Below are 17,565 nucleotides of genomic sequence, written 5' to 3' on the forward strand. Positions count from 1 at the left end.
TATTGATGGATTGTTAGCGAGAAGTATGACATGTATCTGATCTGACGAGTCGTAAACATTGAACTTACCGGTTGCTGATATTTAGTAGATGATCGATATCTAATTGTTTATGATCGTTGACAGAAATTGTCACATTTATGGCCGTCTTCAAACAGAATGATCATTAACAAGCGATCGCTGATTTAGCAACATCATTATGATTGCACTATCTCTGCTTTTATGTATTATAGTCTGATAACTATTTAAGTGATTTTCTGTAACTGGCCTATTATTTGCATATTTATGTATTAATAATACACATTTCACACTGAATATATATTTTACACATGCCAGTTTTTTTAAGTCCCAACCTGGCATGGATTCAAAAAGAGAAGTAGACTCTTCCTTTTATATATCCCCTCCCTTTACGATCCACAACTTGCATTGGCTTCAAAAACTGCATCAAAACGGCAAGTGTGAAACCACCCTAAGAATATTCAACAACCAGTATATTCAATATGATAAAAAAAATTCAAATCCCGTCAGCTGAACACTTCCAATCATTGGGTCATCATAGGCATGGCTTCCATTATTGATAGGAATGCTCTAAAAGCCGTTATGTCTTTTGGCAGCTTTTATGTTCTCGTTCCCTGGATATCACCCATGACTATGAAGATGGTTGTGATAAAGTCAGACACATTCTGTACTGAGCAGGAAAGTTATTTTCTGGAAAACTCTCCAGAGTGCACCCCTCATAGGAGCAATGATTCAGGCACATACAATCTGCCAGACTCGTGCCCTCCAGAGAAGCTCTACCAAATCTCTTTCATTCTCTACAAAGTGCGGAACTTTGATTCATTTGTTATTAGGAGGCGAGATGCCATGTCTGTAGACAAGTAGGTGACATGGTGAAGAAATACCTCTGCCCGCAGTAATCCCAGCTGTGTACATCTTCAAGAACCGCTCCAATAAGTGACTGATACCCGACAGCCCATTTAGCTGCCCTTGGGTTGCTTGCTGACCCCCTACATCTGTGACCTTGCTGGAAGGAATGTAGCAGCAGGCTGACAAATACTGCAAAGTCTTAAACCTGGGTCTATGAGGCAGAGAATTTGTCCTTCTCCCCCCTGATTTATGAGACAGTAATGTTGAGGTTAGTGCTTTTTTGCTGCAGGGTGTGAGACACTTATAGGCTCCTATCTGTGGATTGTCTTTTTTTACAAGTAGTCCCCCACCTGTGTACACAGTGTCTGCACTCTGAATTATTGGGGTCTTCTGACCGGTATCCTTCTCTGCTGTGCCTAAGTTTAACACATAATATCCAGTTTGGTTTTATAAACTTTTGCTGGATTCACCTTTTTTATTGACGCAGATAAAAGCTTTTACCTGGTACACAAAGCGCAGCCTGGTTATAAAAGAGTTAAACATGGGCAGAGGTTTTAGTCTTTCTTTATACATTACTGGGTGGAAATAGCAAGTCCTGGCAGCCACTGTGATATAGGATTCTAGGCGTATGCTTTTGTATTCACAGAGGGCTATAATCTTCCAGCAGCCACATGGCTCCTGCAGCTTTTACACAGAGTGAACTTTAGTTTACTGTGCCAAGAAAAAATAGTTCCTAGCCTGGGCCTCAGCACATGGAGTGTGATGTGGCTGTCCATGAGTTATGGGGGAGGGGAGAGCAAAGAAAGAAACAGAGAATGAGGGATCCAAGACCACCATGCTGGACCTGCAGTCCATAGAACCCTCAAAAAGTTGAGTCAGTGACCCCAGAAAGGGATGGGCTGTCAGTTGGATTGCAAGGGTTGACCGCAAAGCTAACACTCTACATTTCAGAAAGTGGGGGAGGTTTATCCCAGACACAATAATGTGTCATTGTGTAAGTTGTGTTGTACTTTTCTGGAATGGCCTGGAGGTAGGGGAAAAATAAAATTAAACATACATGCCGTCAGCGACATGAAAACTAATGCCCTGAGAGAGAGCATGGTGGATGAGGGGTGTTTGCTGGGGTGCAGACAGATTTGTTGGCCAGAGCCGCTGGTCTGTGTGGTGGGGGTTGCTGCTGGCTCTGATCCCAGTGAATGGGGGCAGGGATAGGACTTCATGAGCTGGGAAAGAACAGGAGGCTCTCTTTAGGGTGGAGAGAAAGAAATGAAAACTTTTATTACCTCTGCATGGCTGTAACAATGCAGGACACAGGGTTACCCGATCCGCTTGCACTATATAGGGCACAATGGAAAGTCTAATTGCAACATTAACCTATTCATTACTGGGGGCATGTAAACGTGAAACAAAGGGGCAGTCTCCGCACCGTGCAAATGCATGGGCAACAGTTTGAACTGAAAAATTATAGGATGATGGACACTGGAAGTTTTTGAACAATAACTCCTCACTTTTATAGGTCTGTCATGGTATTTTATAGTTCTTTATTGGCCTGCCTGCCAGATGCTGTAGAAAGTCTCATCACCTCTTGTGTGTCTTTAGGCTGTTTATTCCACATGTGCAGATCCCTTCTGCTTACATAAACTTAAGGGGGTTTTACACTGTACATAGAACACTCGTTGCCGATAATTGCCCTGTGTAAACAGGGCAGCGATCAGCAGATGAACGAGCAAACGATCATCTGCTGATCGTATAATTTAAAAAAAGTAAAATATTATGGGTGTTAGCAGCACACGTGCTGCCGACATGATATATATGGGGACGAGCGATCGGAGTAACGACTGCTCGTCCCCATATTAGCTCCTTGTGATAGGAGCAAACGAGTGCCGATCAACGAGCTGGCCAAAATCGGCTGGTGTAATAGGGCCTTTATTGTCTAAAGTTGCCTATAAATTTAGTCAAATATTAGTTGTTTTTTTATCCGTGTCCAAATATTAAAAAATATTTGTGTCCCCTTAAGAAAACAATTAAATATAACAATGTTAAGAATATTGTAGGTGTTTGCAGAAATCCAGCTATACGCCTAATGTGGTGATTGATTTTCATGACTCCTCAGATTGCTGTATATGCGTCACAATTACATGATTACCATTAACAGTCTATAAAAAATGTAAGACACGTCTGATAACATTTTCCAGTGATTTGAGGGTTTAAGGCCTTATTCAGCCAGTCGTATTACAGCTCCATACAACAACCAAGTTGTACATAGCCATAATATGACGGACTTCTAAGGGGCTCTACTATAACTCTGTATGCATTTGATTCATACTTCATCGTAGGGCACATATTCACGTTTTTTTTTCTCTCCTAGAAGCATTGCTTTTACGGGAACATAACTCTGTTCTAATACAGAGATAACCCTTTAGCACCATCCGTGGGATCAGCCATGCCTTAATGGCTCCAGGCTCTACCAACTCGTGGAAAATCACAGTCCACCAAGAATTGCCAAGGCACCAGACATCCAATAAAATGTTCTCTTTATTTCATTAACAAATGCATACAGAGTTAAGGCCTTGACTCTGTATGCGTTCATTAATGGAATAAAGAGTAAATTCAATTGGATATCTGGTGCTGTGGCAATTCTTGGTGAACATAGAAAACTTGGTAATGTTTTATGACACTTTTCAAAAAAATTATCCTAAATGATTCACGCTTCGTTTTACTCAACTCTGAAGCCTAGCCACTTTTTCAGACGGATTTTTATGTGTTGAAAATTGTTCAGCAGGAGTCTCATCAATATGGTGTTTCGCCCGAAATCTGGCATCAATAATACATTGATAAATATTAAGTCCGTCTAGCATTATAAATCATTGTATTCACCTTTGTCTTTAGGTAGAACTTTACTATTTTTGACTATTGCTGTAATTGGCTTTGTAATTATTGCATTATGATTCATTTTTCCTATCTTGTTTGACCAAACATGGGTGTGCAACCTGCTGTTTGAAGAGCTCATAGTTCATGTGTTGAATTGCATGGTTTCTGCCGGTAAACAGATAATTGATAGCGCACCTCAGGCTCTGCTGTGTCGGGCCTATTGATCTGTTTATTACTAGTGCAAAAACTTTCCCCTCTTATCTTTTATTTTGTTGCTGTAGAAATAAGTCAAATGAGTAAAACAGACTTCAGATGGGAAAATAAAATGTATTGTTTTTATACGTCATATCAGTAATACAACGGGAGTATAAGGCCGGCCTCCTATCCCAGGGCTTGTCCTGCCTGTCACAGGGCGCAGTTTTTTAGACAACTGGTTGAAATTGTCATAAGGGCAAGATTAAAATTAGAAAGGTAGGAGCGCTATTTGCATCAACTGGAACACCAACAGTTCTGACAACTAAAAGGGATGTCATTCACATTGCAACATATTCATGAATGTTTCTGTAAAAAAAAAAAAAAATCTATTATGACATACATTGCATCAGATGTTTCAGTATATGTCACATGGCTGAGGCAAATTTTCTTTGTTCTCAATATGTTTCTTTATCTAATTTTGATATTGAAGCAACACTTTTTAAACATGACGCGCTTCGCCTCCATCAATGCAGATATAGAAGCTCTTAAATGCTATTGATTGCTATAAATAATATATAATCATATGGCTACAATGCATTATTCAGTCACTCAATGTTGTTTCAGTCACACCAGTTTCTGCCCAGGTGGAGTTTACATTTTAGTTTTTCACAGACCTACAAAGCAAACAAACACTAGGGCAATTCTGTGGGAAGGCAGATACGTTATCAGCATGTTTTGTATATTGGGAGGAAACCTAAGTGCCCTCAGGAAACTGATGTGAAATCCCTTTTTATAGCAAGACATATGAAACATAATCTGACCATTGGATTCATGTTTCTGTATAATCTGAAAATGGCTATAGGCTTTAGATAACTGCCATTGTAAAGATGTTCAGCCAGCAGTTATCCCACTTGATAATTTTTTTTCCTGAATGTACATGTTTGTTGACGGACCAGGGGTGTGTAATAAGGGTTGCTCTGTTTTTTTTTGCAAAAACAGGCAGACGATATCACTACTGTATGACATCTTTGACTCAATTGTAGCAGCGGTTACTATAAGTAAACCCAGACTTCAGCTGGTTATAAATGGTGCTATTTTATTTTGTCAGTTTAGAAGTAGATCTCTAGGAAATAGATTACTGGTTATTATAAATTGATCAGATGTACCAAAAGTATTTCAAATAAATTGAAAATTTTTGTGTTGAAAGCAGAAATCTGATGAAATGATTTGCCACCATGATAGTAAATCATGTCCACAAATATAAGTTTGTTCCATTTCAAGTATATGAATATTGTAAGTTTTCATTTAGGCTTCAATTAATTGGACAATAAATTTTTCTGTAAATGGCCTGCTTTAGATGTAAAGGAAGCAAAGTATCGTTTCTATATAATCATATCTGAGGGCAGCTTTAGGCCCTAGGGTAGTGATGCCCATCTGGCAGTACAGGGGCATCATGTTGCCCTTGTGTGCCTGTTGTTGACTTCCAGGGGATGGAAAATTCATATAGCGCAGCTTACTTCTTCAGGATTTTGATCAGGTGTGAGAACTCCTGTACGCTGAGGGCTCTGCCCAATCATAAAGAGCTACTGTGTTGTTGTTTTTTTACTGTTATGAGGGCACTGGCCACAACTACATCTGTGTGAAAAGCCATATTTGACCCGACTCTGGCTGAAAGGAATGTGCGGCCCTTTGATGAAGTAAGGTGCTGCATTTAAGGCCCCCATAAAATGTTTTCTTGATCAAAAATGCCCTAAAGCTATATGGTAGTAATATGGACTACGTTCCCTTCCAATATACTAGAAAATTCAGTTTTTTTTTTTTATTTCTATGAATAGATATATTGTAGCAAAGCAGTTATTGCCTTAAATATGACATAAATATAATAGAAGATTTTGCAGGGATTTATTTTTTATTTGAGAAGACTGATGGCTTAAGTTCTGAAAAGAAAAATCCTGGATTGAGTTTAGCACATTGTACTTTGTATACTGTTATTATTCTATTCCTTCACCTCGGCAGCTGTATATTTTGCGTTATTAGAGATACAATGAGGAAGTGTCTTTTCACCTTTTATTTTAGTGCAATATTTATCTTCATTTGTTTCTGTGAACTACTTTATTGGTTGTTTGCCCAACATAGAATCTATTCAAAGAATACTTTGCTGAAGGCCAAAGCTTTTGTTGAAAGAGCACAAATCAATACACTTGGTCTTGAAAGAAAAAAGTACAGCCTAGGTCCGGCTGTTGAAAATGCAATAGGAAATTATTTAAGGTTGTACAGGAAGCATGGGTCAGACCCATGTGTTTTACGCAGCACTTGTTTACTTTTATTGTTTGCTTTCTTTTAAGTTTTCACCTTTGTACTCAATAATAAAGAATCACAATGACCATAAATAATCAAAAATTATACTAAGGGAACACTTGATCAAAAAATTATGCCTCCATTTAGAATACATTAGTTTCTTTCTGTATAATTAGACTTGTATTATATTTGTTTCCCTGTATTATTACACAATGGACACCATTTTATCAAGTAGTACTCTGTTTTGTATTGTTTCTCAATGCAACAGACATTATTCCACAGCTAAACATGTATAGTAGAATTCGCAAGTCGTCAAGCAAGAGGTAGATGCCCATATAATCATACCAGCCATGGTATACCAGTAGTGTCCAACGTAATTATACCGGCCACAAAAACCTTTTCATTATACCAGCCTAATAGTAATATAATATCAACTATAGTGTCCATTCAATAATACAAGCCATAGTGTCCGTTTGGCCTCAGAACCATAAAAAAGTACCATACAGTAAGTCATAAAACTTTTATGATTTTTGTTAATAGAAGCTGCATTCTCTTGCCACCCGGTGTGGTCACCTTACTTGCATTCCCCTGATTTTGACCCTGCCCATGCACACACGTATATCCATTTCACATATATATATATATATATATATATATATATATATATATATATATATATATATATATATATATATCCTCAAAGGTAAATCTTATTTTTAATTTCTTCCTGATCCCTTCCATTTTTTGCTGACAGATCAATATTGCAGGCAGAACAGTGGGGCAGGACTCCTTCTGCAGTCAGTTGCCTTTGAGCCAGACACCGGATTGTGGGAAGAGGAAATAGCTGATCCCTGGGGACGCACATAGACATTTTTTTTTTATATTTCCCACAATTCATTGCTGGCATTTTTTTCCCAAAAATGAAGTGTTTTTCCACATGTAATATTCCTATAAGAGAATTGCAATATGGGTGGATTATGTGGATCCACTGGACCCTATGTATTTTAATTATTCCCTCACACTAAGGCCTTATTCACACGAGCGTGTGCAGATTGCGCGCGCAAAAAACGTTGCGTTTTGCACGCGTAGCAGTTCCGTGTGGCATCCGTATTTGGTGCGTACCTGCGTGATTTTCGCGCATATGGCATCGTTATGACACCATGTTTACAAACATAAAAGCAGTAGGTGCTTTTATGTTTTCATTCATTGATTACAACTGTAGCGCAAATCACGCGCGGCACACAGAAGTGCTTCTGTGTGCCGTGAGCGATTTTCACGCACCCATTGGCTTCAATGGGTGTGTGATGCGCGAAAAACGGCCAAGTATAGGACATGTCATGAGTTTTACGCAGTGGACATACGCTGCGTGAAAATCACGGACTGTCTGAACGGCCCCATTGACTAACATAGGTCCGTACGACGCGTGTGAAATTCACGTATCACGGACATGAAACTCGTTCGTGTGAATAAGGCCTTAGGGTATGTTCACACAGCTTATTTTCGGCCGTTTCTCTGGAAGCAGAACGGGCCGTTTTGAAAAACGGCCGCGTAAGAAAACGGCCGCGAAAAAGCAGTGCATGCCACTTCTTCAGCAGTTTTTGGAGCCGTTTTTTAAAGACTATAGAAAAACAGGAGCTGTTTTCCCTTGTTTTGTGTGTGCACATACCCTAAATCAAGGGAGAGATTGAACCTCCTCCCTGTAGATGTAGCACTGCTTAAACTAAGGTCCTGAAGGGAGATTCCCCTTTTGCCGTTTGCAATAAAATTGGTCGCAGTGGAATGGAAACCTATTTTTGCATTTATTCATGAACTTAAGGCATGAGGTTTTCTTTTTTGGCTCTCACCTTTTTACTGTATATATTCTTAGTGGGCCGCAGTGCTTTAGATTATGTTTTTGCCCTTCTCACTGATGTGTCTGTATGCAAGGAATCTGTTTCTATGGTGAACACAACATCGTGCAATGATATGTAGAACACGTAGAACTTAGAGTAACAGTAACTCAAACAATATAAAGTAAAACAATATAATTAATGTAAGAAATTGCATCGCACTGGGGACCTAGCTCATACATACTCCAAATCCAGTGGCATCTATGTCTCTCCGCATTGCATTTTACAAAGAGAAACCTCTGCCTGAGAGATCGCACACACTTTCATCCCTGTATATTTCATGCACATATTGTTTTATTAAACATGTTGCTTTCTTGGATTTACTTTTATCCTTGCAGGGGCTGTTCCTTTAATGTAACACTGTACTATTCATTATTATGCTCATGGAGAGCATTCCTAGGAAGTGTACACAAAAGATATATAAATTTAATATTTATTGAGATACTATCAAATCTCCAGTAGTATCAAATCATAAAAAAACAGCAGGGTAGGATTTGACTTCTCTGCAGTAAACTGGTGTTCACTTGGACCTGTCATTGAGGAAAGCTCCACTAGTGTATAATATACACTACCGTTCAAAAGTTTGGGGTCACCCAGACAATTTTGTGTTTTCCATGAAAACTCACACTTATATTTATCAAATGAGTTGCAAAATGACTAGAAAATATAGTCAAGACATTGACAAGGTTAGAAATAATGATTTTTATTTGAAATAATAATTTTCTCCTTCAAACTTTGCTTTCGTCAAAGAATGCTCCATTTGCAGCAATTACAGCATTGCAGACCTTTGGCATTCTAGCTGTTAATTTGCTGAGGTAATCGGGAGAAATTTCACCCCATGCTTCCAGAAGCCCCTCCCACAAGTTGGATTGGCTTGATGGGCACTTCTTGCGTACCATACGGTCAAGCTGCTCCCACAACAGCTCTATGGGGTTGAGATCTGGTGACTGCGCTGGCCACTCCATTACAGATAGAATACCAGCTGCCTGCTTCTTCCCTAAATAGTTCTTGCATAATTTGGAGGTTTGCTTTGGGTCATTGTCCTGTTGTAGGATGAAATTGGCTCCAATCAAGCGCTGTCCACAGGGTATGGCATGGCGTTGCAAAATGGAGTGATAGCCTTCCTTATTCAAAATCCCTTTTACCTTGTACACATCTCCCACTTTACCAGCAACAAAGCAACCCCAGACCATCACATTACCTCCACCATGCTTGACAGATGGCGTCAGGCACTCTTCCAGCATCTTTTCAGTTGTTCTGCGTCTCACAAATGTTCTTCTGTGTGATCCAAACACATCAAACTTCGATTTGTCTGTCCATAACACTTTTTTGCAATCTTCCTCTGTCCAATGTCTGTGTGCTTTTGCCCATATTAATCTTTTCCTTTTATTAGCCAGTCTCAGATATGGCTTTTTCTTTGCCACTCTGCCCTGAAGGCCAGCATCCCGGAGTCGCCTCTTCACTGTAGACGTTGACTCTGGCGTTTTGCGGGTACTATTTAATGAAGCTGCCAGTTGAGGACCTGTGAGGCGTCTATTTCTCAAACTAGATACTCTAATGTACTTCTCTTGTTGCTCAGTTGTGCAGCGGGGCCTCCCACTTATCTTTCTACTCTGGTTAGAGCCTGTGTGTGCTGTCCCCTGAAGGGAGTAGTACACACCGTTGTAGAAAATCTTCAGTTTCTTGGCAATTTCTCGCATGAAATAGCCTTCATTTCTAAGAACAAGAATAGACTGTCGAGTTTCACATAGAAGCTCTCTTTTTCTAGCCATTTTGAGAATTTAATCGAACCCACAAATGTAATGCTCCAGATTCTCAACTAGCTCAAAGGAAGGTCAGTTTTATAGCTCCTCTAAATAGCAAAACTGTTTACAGCGGTGCTAACATAATTGCACTAGGGTTTTCAAGTGTTTTCTAATCATCCATTAGCCTTCTAACACAGTTAGCAAACACAATGTACCATTAGAACACTGCAGTGATGGTTGCTGGAAATGGGCCTCTATACACCTATGTAGATATTGCATTAAAAACCAGACGTTTGCAGCTAGAATAGTCATTTAGCACATTAACAATGTATAGAGTGTATTTCTGATTAATTTAATGTTTTCTTCATTGAAAAAAACTATGCTTTTCTTTCAAAAATAAGGACATTTCTAAGTGACCTTGAACTTTTGAACGGTAGTGTAGATCAATCGCTATGGTTACTGAGAAATTGAGTGACAAGTCAAAAAATATTTTTGCCAACTTTAGAACCTTTACTAAATAAAAAGTAAAAAATGTTAAGTAAATATAGGCTTATAGAGTATATAATATATAAAATGCCTAAATATTCATTGGGTATTGTAACATACATTGGCATAGTCATCCATTGTGTTGTGTGACTGGATTGAGAATAACCAGAGTACCCAATATATACAGATATGTTCACCCTTAACTTTTTTTGAATTGCGTTAAGTTAATGTAAATATTAGAACTGTCTCATTCCGCGACAGCTGAGTGACAACAAAGAAGTTAGGGAGTGTTCATATCACATATTGAATACTGTGTTCGGTGAAGGCACTGGAAGAATTCCCTTCCCCAAACGCAACCATAGGGCCCCATTGACCCAAAATATGCCAAGAGATTTGCATCAGCAAATCTTTTGCTTTTTTTACTGTATGGAGAAGCATAGTAGACTACACTATTCAATAAAGAGGCATCCAGGAATTTTTTTTTATACCAGAATTTTTTTTTATATTCTCTCTTACAATGGGACCCTATGGGAAAATATACTCCCGACATATACTTCTGACGGAAGGCTCTGATGTGATGTGAACAGAAAATAAGTTGCAAATCACAAATTTCACGGCCTAAAGAGTATATCATTTTTTAAATGATATAGCGCCAACATGTTCCTCAGCTTATTACACAGGTTCCAATCAATCCATGCGCCTACTGGGGCTGACAGTCTAATTTCCACACATACAGGGAAAACATGTAAGGACTCGTTCACATCAGCGTCGGGTTCCGTTCATGGGTTTCGTTAAACCTTTCCGTCGGTGGGACTCATGAACGGAAAGACAAACGGAAACCATAGCTTCCGTATGCATTACCAATGATTTCAGTGGTAAAGCTTCAGTTGCAAACTGTTTCTGTTTGTCTCCGTTCCGTAAGATTTCTGTTGTTTTAGCGGAAACAATAGCGTAGTCGAACGGAACCCGATGCTGATGTGGACGAGGCCTAAACCCTATGTGGTTAGATTGTAACCCAGGACTGCGGATTTGCAAGGAAATAATTCTAAAAACTACAGCTGCTTTACAGACCAGTATTACTGGTGGACTTGTATATGGCAGGCAAGTTGACATTGACCATTGCTAAGAATTGGCAAAGTTGTAATGGTTTACAAACACCTCTGTACAAGATACAATCTGATGGGTCATTCTAAAGGATGGACATACGCAAGTTTCTTTTGTCGTAAACTTTTCTTCTAAGCCTAAAACAACTGAGTAGCATTAGTTAAATGAAGATGCACAGGTCTCTCTCCTCCTGTCAGGAGAGAACGTTTCATAGATTTTCCAATATTCCCCTGTTCTGGCAGAAAGTACATCGCATACACAGTGAATTGGTCAATAAGCCGTTAACCATTGTTAAAAGTGACAAGTAGGTAGACTGATTTAAGACTACAATTGACACTAAAATTGGTAGGTGTATGTACATTGTGAATTATTTCCCCAGGGGTCCTATTCATGTTCCCCGATCTCCTCTAAACAATTGCAGCATTTGTCTTGACAAAGCGCTCTGATTTATCTCCGTAGTAAAGTTTTACTAGCTTTTTTCTATTCATTTTATTCCACTTTGCATTCTCATTTAGTTAGACGACATGAACATTTTAGGTGGAATACTCCCCAACTGGCCTCATTTAAGACATGCAAAGAATCTGCTAAATTCCTCATTGACATAAAACATTGACCACAGGTGCCGTGCTGCATAAAATCTTACAGAATTATCAAAATTCCATGTGAGGATAAAACAGCAATAGATTCATCTACATGACAGGAAAGCTGGAAATGAGCAGGTGACTTAAAGAGGCTCTGTCACCAGATTTTGCAACCCCTATCTGCTATTGCAGCAGATAGGCGCTGCAATGTAGATTACAGTAACATTTTTATTTTTAAAAAAACGAGCATTTTTGGCCAAGTTATGACCATTTTTGTAGTTATGCAAATGAGGCTTGCAAAAGTCCAAGTGGGTGTGTTTAAAAGTAAAAGTCCAAGTGGGCGTGTATTATGTGCGTACATCGGGGCGTTTTTAATACTTTTACTTGCTGGGCGTTCTGATGAGAAGTATCATCCACTTCTCTTCACAACGCCCAGCTTCTGGCAGTGCAGACACAGCCGTGTTCTCGAGAGATCACGCTGTGTCGTCACTCACAGGTCCTGCATCGTGTCAGACGAGCGAGGACACCGGCACCAGAGGCTGCAGTTGATTCTGCAGCAGCATCAGCGTTTGCAGGTAAGTAGCTACAGGTGACAGGTAGGTATAGTCCAAGGTTTATAAGCCATGACTAAGGACCTAGCGAGGGTCTGAAACGCGTAGGCTACCGCCTATCTCCTTTTTTCTCTCTGTACCTTGGACTATACCTACCTGTCACTAACATTTGTTCGTAGCCTCTTTGCTTCGATTTTAACCAAGACTCATTAAAACTTGAAAATAGATTCCCGTTTTAACAGAATTTGCACTCTCAGCGCTGGTTCCAACTCCCCTGTTTCTGTTATACAGGCAATTGTCTATTGAATAAATCTAATAGATAACGGACATTTAAAAAAATAAAAAAAAAAGTTAAATGTGGAGGGGCCCATGTTGGGGGCCTATCTACATCCTGCACCATTTCTTGTCAGTATGTTTTTAAAGTCTAGCAGGACAGATGTTGCCCTGACCAGAGTGAAACTCGTGGACCTACGCTAGTTCTGCAATGCAGCAGCTAAACTCTGAGTCACACTGCTATGTTGCCGTGGATCTTTCTCCGCTGCCCATTTCTATTACCAAGCCTTTGTAGTTCATCTTTAACTAATCATTTGTTTGTGATCCTGACAAATATGCATGTGTGTTAATATGTATGTGTTCTAATATTTTCACATATTCAATTGGTCTGCAGTATTTTACTGCAGTAGCTTTAATCCTGCCTCATATATTATAAGAAATGAGGGTCAGATAGTTCTGTCTACTGACTTGGTATGGGATTGTACTTGGGTGCATGATCTCCGCTTCCATGAAACACTCCAGTAATAAGTTACGTTCCCAAAGCACAGTAAGGCTCCACAGTAATTAAATTAGTGTCTCTCAGAACCTGGCATTATATTGGCTTAATGGCATCAGTTGATTTGCTGCATGGCACCCAGTGGCGAGCACATTTGATTGTCATAATGATAATACTTTATTTCTTTTTGCCCCCAGTGGTGTGCCTGGGGCTCAGATATCATCACTCACAAGTTCTGAAATTAATCTTTTGGTAAATGCTGAACGTATAATTAGTTATAAACCTTTTTGTGGTCTTCATCTGACACAGTTAATTTAAAGCACTTCTTAGACTATAATAATAATAATAATAATAATAATAATAATAATAATATTTAATGTCTCCTGCAGGTTTATATTCATTTCCTTTTTATTTTTATTTTCCAGGTGATTTTGTGAAATTCATCCATCATGGGGAAATACTTGACCTCACTTCTCTTATTGATGTTACTGCAACATTTTGGTGACTGTGATGAAAACCATGGACTCCATTTTTCTTCATCATTTCACTTTACTCACCACCAATACAATGCCACTATCTATGAAAACTCAGCTGCAAAGACTTTCGTTGGGCACTCAACAAAAATGGGTATTTATCTTAAAAACCCTAATTGGGACATCAAATACAAAATAGTCTCTGGGGACAATGAGAACCTTTTTAAAGCAGAAGAGCATATCTTAGGGGATTTTTGCTTCCTGAGGATACGGACCAAGGGTGGTAATACAGCAATTCTCAATAGAGAGGTTAGAGACCACTACCTCCTTTCTGTCAAGGCAACGGAGAAGAGCTCAAATGCTGAAGCACGCACAAAAGTTAGAGTTCAGGTACTGGACACAAATGACTTACGGCCGCTGTTTTCTCCAACTACGTACAGTGTTTCTTTGCCTGAAAACACAGCAATAAGGAGCAGTATTGCTAAAGTCAGTGCAACAGATGCCGACATTGGAACCAATGGAGAGTTTTATTACAGCTTTAAAGAAAGGACTGACATGTTTGCTATTCATCCAACTAGCGGTGCTATTATACTGACTGGCAAACTTGACTATTCAGAGACCAAGCAGTATGACATGGAAATTCTTGCAATAGACCGAGGAATGAAATTGTATGGAAGCAGTGGAATTAGCAGTATGGCTAGGCTAATCATTCACGTGGAACAAGCAAATGTGCATGCCCCTGTTATCGCTACAGTTACGCTCACTCCTTCTGAACTTGATAAAGATTTGACTTATGCAATTGTGACTGTGGATGACCATGACCAAGGAACCAATGGAGAAATAGCCTCTTTAAGCATTATAGCAGGGGACTCTATACAGTATTTTAGGACTAACAGGACTTCTCCGGGAAGTAAAGAATATAAGATTGTAGCTGTAAGAGAGATTGATTGGGATACCCATCCGTTTGGTTTCAACTTGACCCTACAAGCTAAGGACAAGGGCTCTCCACCACAGTTTTCACACCCAAAGTTTATCCACCTTAAATCTTCACAATTTAAGCATGGTCCAATAAAGTTTGAAAAGGATGTTTACAGGGCTGAAGTAAGTGAGTTTGCTCCTCCCAATACACCCATTGTTATGGTGAAAGCAGTTCCAAGTCACCCACATTTGAAATATGCCTTTAAACATACTACAGACAGAAACAGATTCAGTTTAAACCCTAACACTGGTCTCATTACAACGCTTGCCCCATTAAAAGCAAAGTATTCCTCCCACATTGAAGTGGATATTATGACTAGTGACAAAAAAGCCTTCACAAAAGTGATGATCAAAGTGCTTGGTATGAACAGCAATGCCCCAGAGTTCACCCAGACTTCATATAAAGCTGTGGTTGATGAGAATGTGCCCATAGGTAGTCACGTACTTACTGTCAGTGCAATTGATCATGACGAAGGGGAGAATGGATATGTCACCTATAGCATAGCCAACGTAAATCCTGTGCCCTTTGTCATTGATGCCTTTTCAGGAGTGGTTAGCACGGCAGAAGAATTAGATTATGAGCTAATGCCAAGAGTCTATACATTAAAGATTAGGACATCGGACTGGGGTTTGCCTTATCGAAGAGAAGTTGAAATTCCTATCACAGTAACATTAAACAATTTAAATGACAACACCCCGTTATTTGAGAAGATAAACTGTGAAGGTTCGGTCCCCAAGGATCTTGGCATTGGAGAACAAATAACTACTGTTTCTGCTATTGATGCTGATGAACTTCAGTTGGTGAAATACCAAATAGAATCTGGAAATGAGTTAGACTTATTTACACTGAATCCCAATTCTGGAGTTCTTTTCTTGAAACAGTCTCTTTCAGAAGGCCCTGGAGCAAAAGTCTCCTTTCATAGTTTGAGGATTACAGCTACGGATGGTGAACACTTGGCCAAACCAATTTATATTAATATTACTGTAACTTCTAGCCGCAAGGTCGTTCACTTAAATTGTGAGGAAACTGGAGTTGCCAAAATGCTTGCTGAGAAACTTCTACAGGCCAACAAGTTATTTAACCGTGGATCACAAGAGGAAACTTACTTTGACACTCACTTGGCAAACTCACGTGCCCCTCAGTTTAAAAGCACACTCCCCAGCAGGATTGTAGTCAAGGAGAATGTAGCAGTGGGAACACGTATAATCCATATGGAAGCAAATGACCTTGACACTGGTTTCAATGGCAAGTTGGCATATGCTATTTCTGGAGGAAATGATGATAGTTGTTTCACTATAGATATGGATAATGGTTGGATACAAATTCTTTCACCACTTGACAGGGAGCTCAAAGATATATACACTTTAAATATTACAGCTTATGACCTTGGAATACCACAAAAATCTGCCTGGCACCTTGTAGACATTGGAGTGCTTGATGCCAATGATAACTCACCGGAGTTTCTGCAAGAGAGTTACTTTGCTGAGGTCAAGGAAAATGGGGAAGGAAACCAAGCAATTATTAAAATAGAAGCTTCTGACAGTGATCTCGGAGCTAACGGTGAAGTGAGATATTCCATTTTAACAGACACTAATATCTTTACAATAGACAGCGTGACTGGAATAGTAAAAGCACTTACTCCACTAGACAGAGAGAAGCAACATATGCATTTACTCAAAATTCAAGCCAGAGACCAAGCAGAGAATGAACCACAATTATTTTCTACTGTTTTCCTAAAAATATTAGTTGAAGATGTAAATGACAATCCTCCTATGTTCATTCCATCCAACTATCATGTTAAAGTTCGAGAAGACCTTCCAGTGGGAACTTTGGTGACTTGGATAGATGCCTATGATCCGGATGCAGGGCTTTCCAGTCAAGTTCGATATAGCCTTTTGGAAAATGGTGATGGAAAGTTTGAAGTAGATAAACTGAGTGGTGCAGTAAGGATAATACAAGAGTTAGATTATGAAGTAAAGCAGGTTTACAATCTGACTGCTCGGGCCAAAGACAGGGGAAAACCAACTTCTCTGTCTTCAACTTGTTATATCGCTATTGAAGTTGTTGATGTGAATGAGAACCTGCATACACCATTGTTTTCTAATTTTGTAAGCAAAGCAGTGATCAGAGAAGATGTTCCAATTGGAACACCTGTGATGACCGTCTCCGCTCATGATGAGGATTCAGGACGAGATGGTGAAATCAGATACTCCATAAGGGATGGATCTGGAGTTGGAGTCTTTACCATTCATGAAGAAAAAGGTAAGATTCAATTACACATTATGTATAGAATTGTTTTCATGTATATTTGCAGTAAAAATGGACGTTCAGTTTTATAATGTATAGCGTGTAAATTTAGATATGTGCCATTAATGCAAACTATGAAGATTTTTTCAAATTTCCACTAAATGGCCCTCTAAAGTGCTAAGTTGGCAAGAACAATAATTCAGACATGCTATGTTTATATGTTGAGGTTTTCGCTATTTGTGACTCAAGTCTTCCATGATTTCTTTAAACATGTCTTCATCCACCACTTATGTTTATGAGTATTCATAAGTAATTTGTCATATGACCTGTGTATGACCAGAATTGCCCCTTGTCCCACTTTGAATTTGGCTAAAATGCACTTATTTTTAATTCTTTATTAGATCCAGAATTCTGTGTTGATTTTGTGTTGCTTTATTTATAATATATGTCTATAGAAGAAAGAGTTTTAAATTCCCTGTATAGCCTTGGGGTGGAATTTATCAACTTTTCTGC

The 17,565-nt window shown here is 39.2% G+C and overlaps 1 protein-coding gene across 8 annotated transcripts in view; it reads left to right on the top strand.

Moving 5' to 3' along the window:
- FAT1 (FAT atypical cadherin 1) overlaps nucleotides 1-17,565 on the top strand; it is a 221,028-nt gene that overhangs the window by 39,319 nt on the left and 164,144 nt on the right. For all 8 annotated transcript variants that reach the window (XR_012883011.1, XM_075860151.1, XM_075860153.1 and 5 more), the window contains exon 2: nucleotides 13,779-17,067. Coding sequence is in view for 7 of the 8 variants with exons in the window: in XM_075860151.1 (XP_075716266.1) it covers nucleotides 13,803-17,067 (3,265 nt within the window). In the remaining variant the exon portion in view is untranslated. The remainder of the gene's footprint in view (nucleotides 1-13,778; nucleotides 17,068-17,565) is intronic.

The sequence above is a fragment of the Rhinoderma darwinii genome, chromosome 1, assembly GCF_050947455.1.
Source record: "Rhinoderma darwinii isolate aRhiDar2 chromosome 1, aRhiDar2.hap1, whole genome shotgun sequence".
In the NCBI taxonomy this organism is placed as follows: Eukaryota; Metazoa; Chordata; class Amphibia; order Anura; family Rhinodermatidae; genus Rhinoderma; species Rhinoderma darwinii.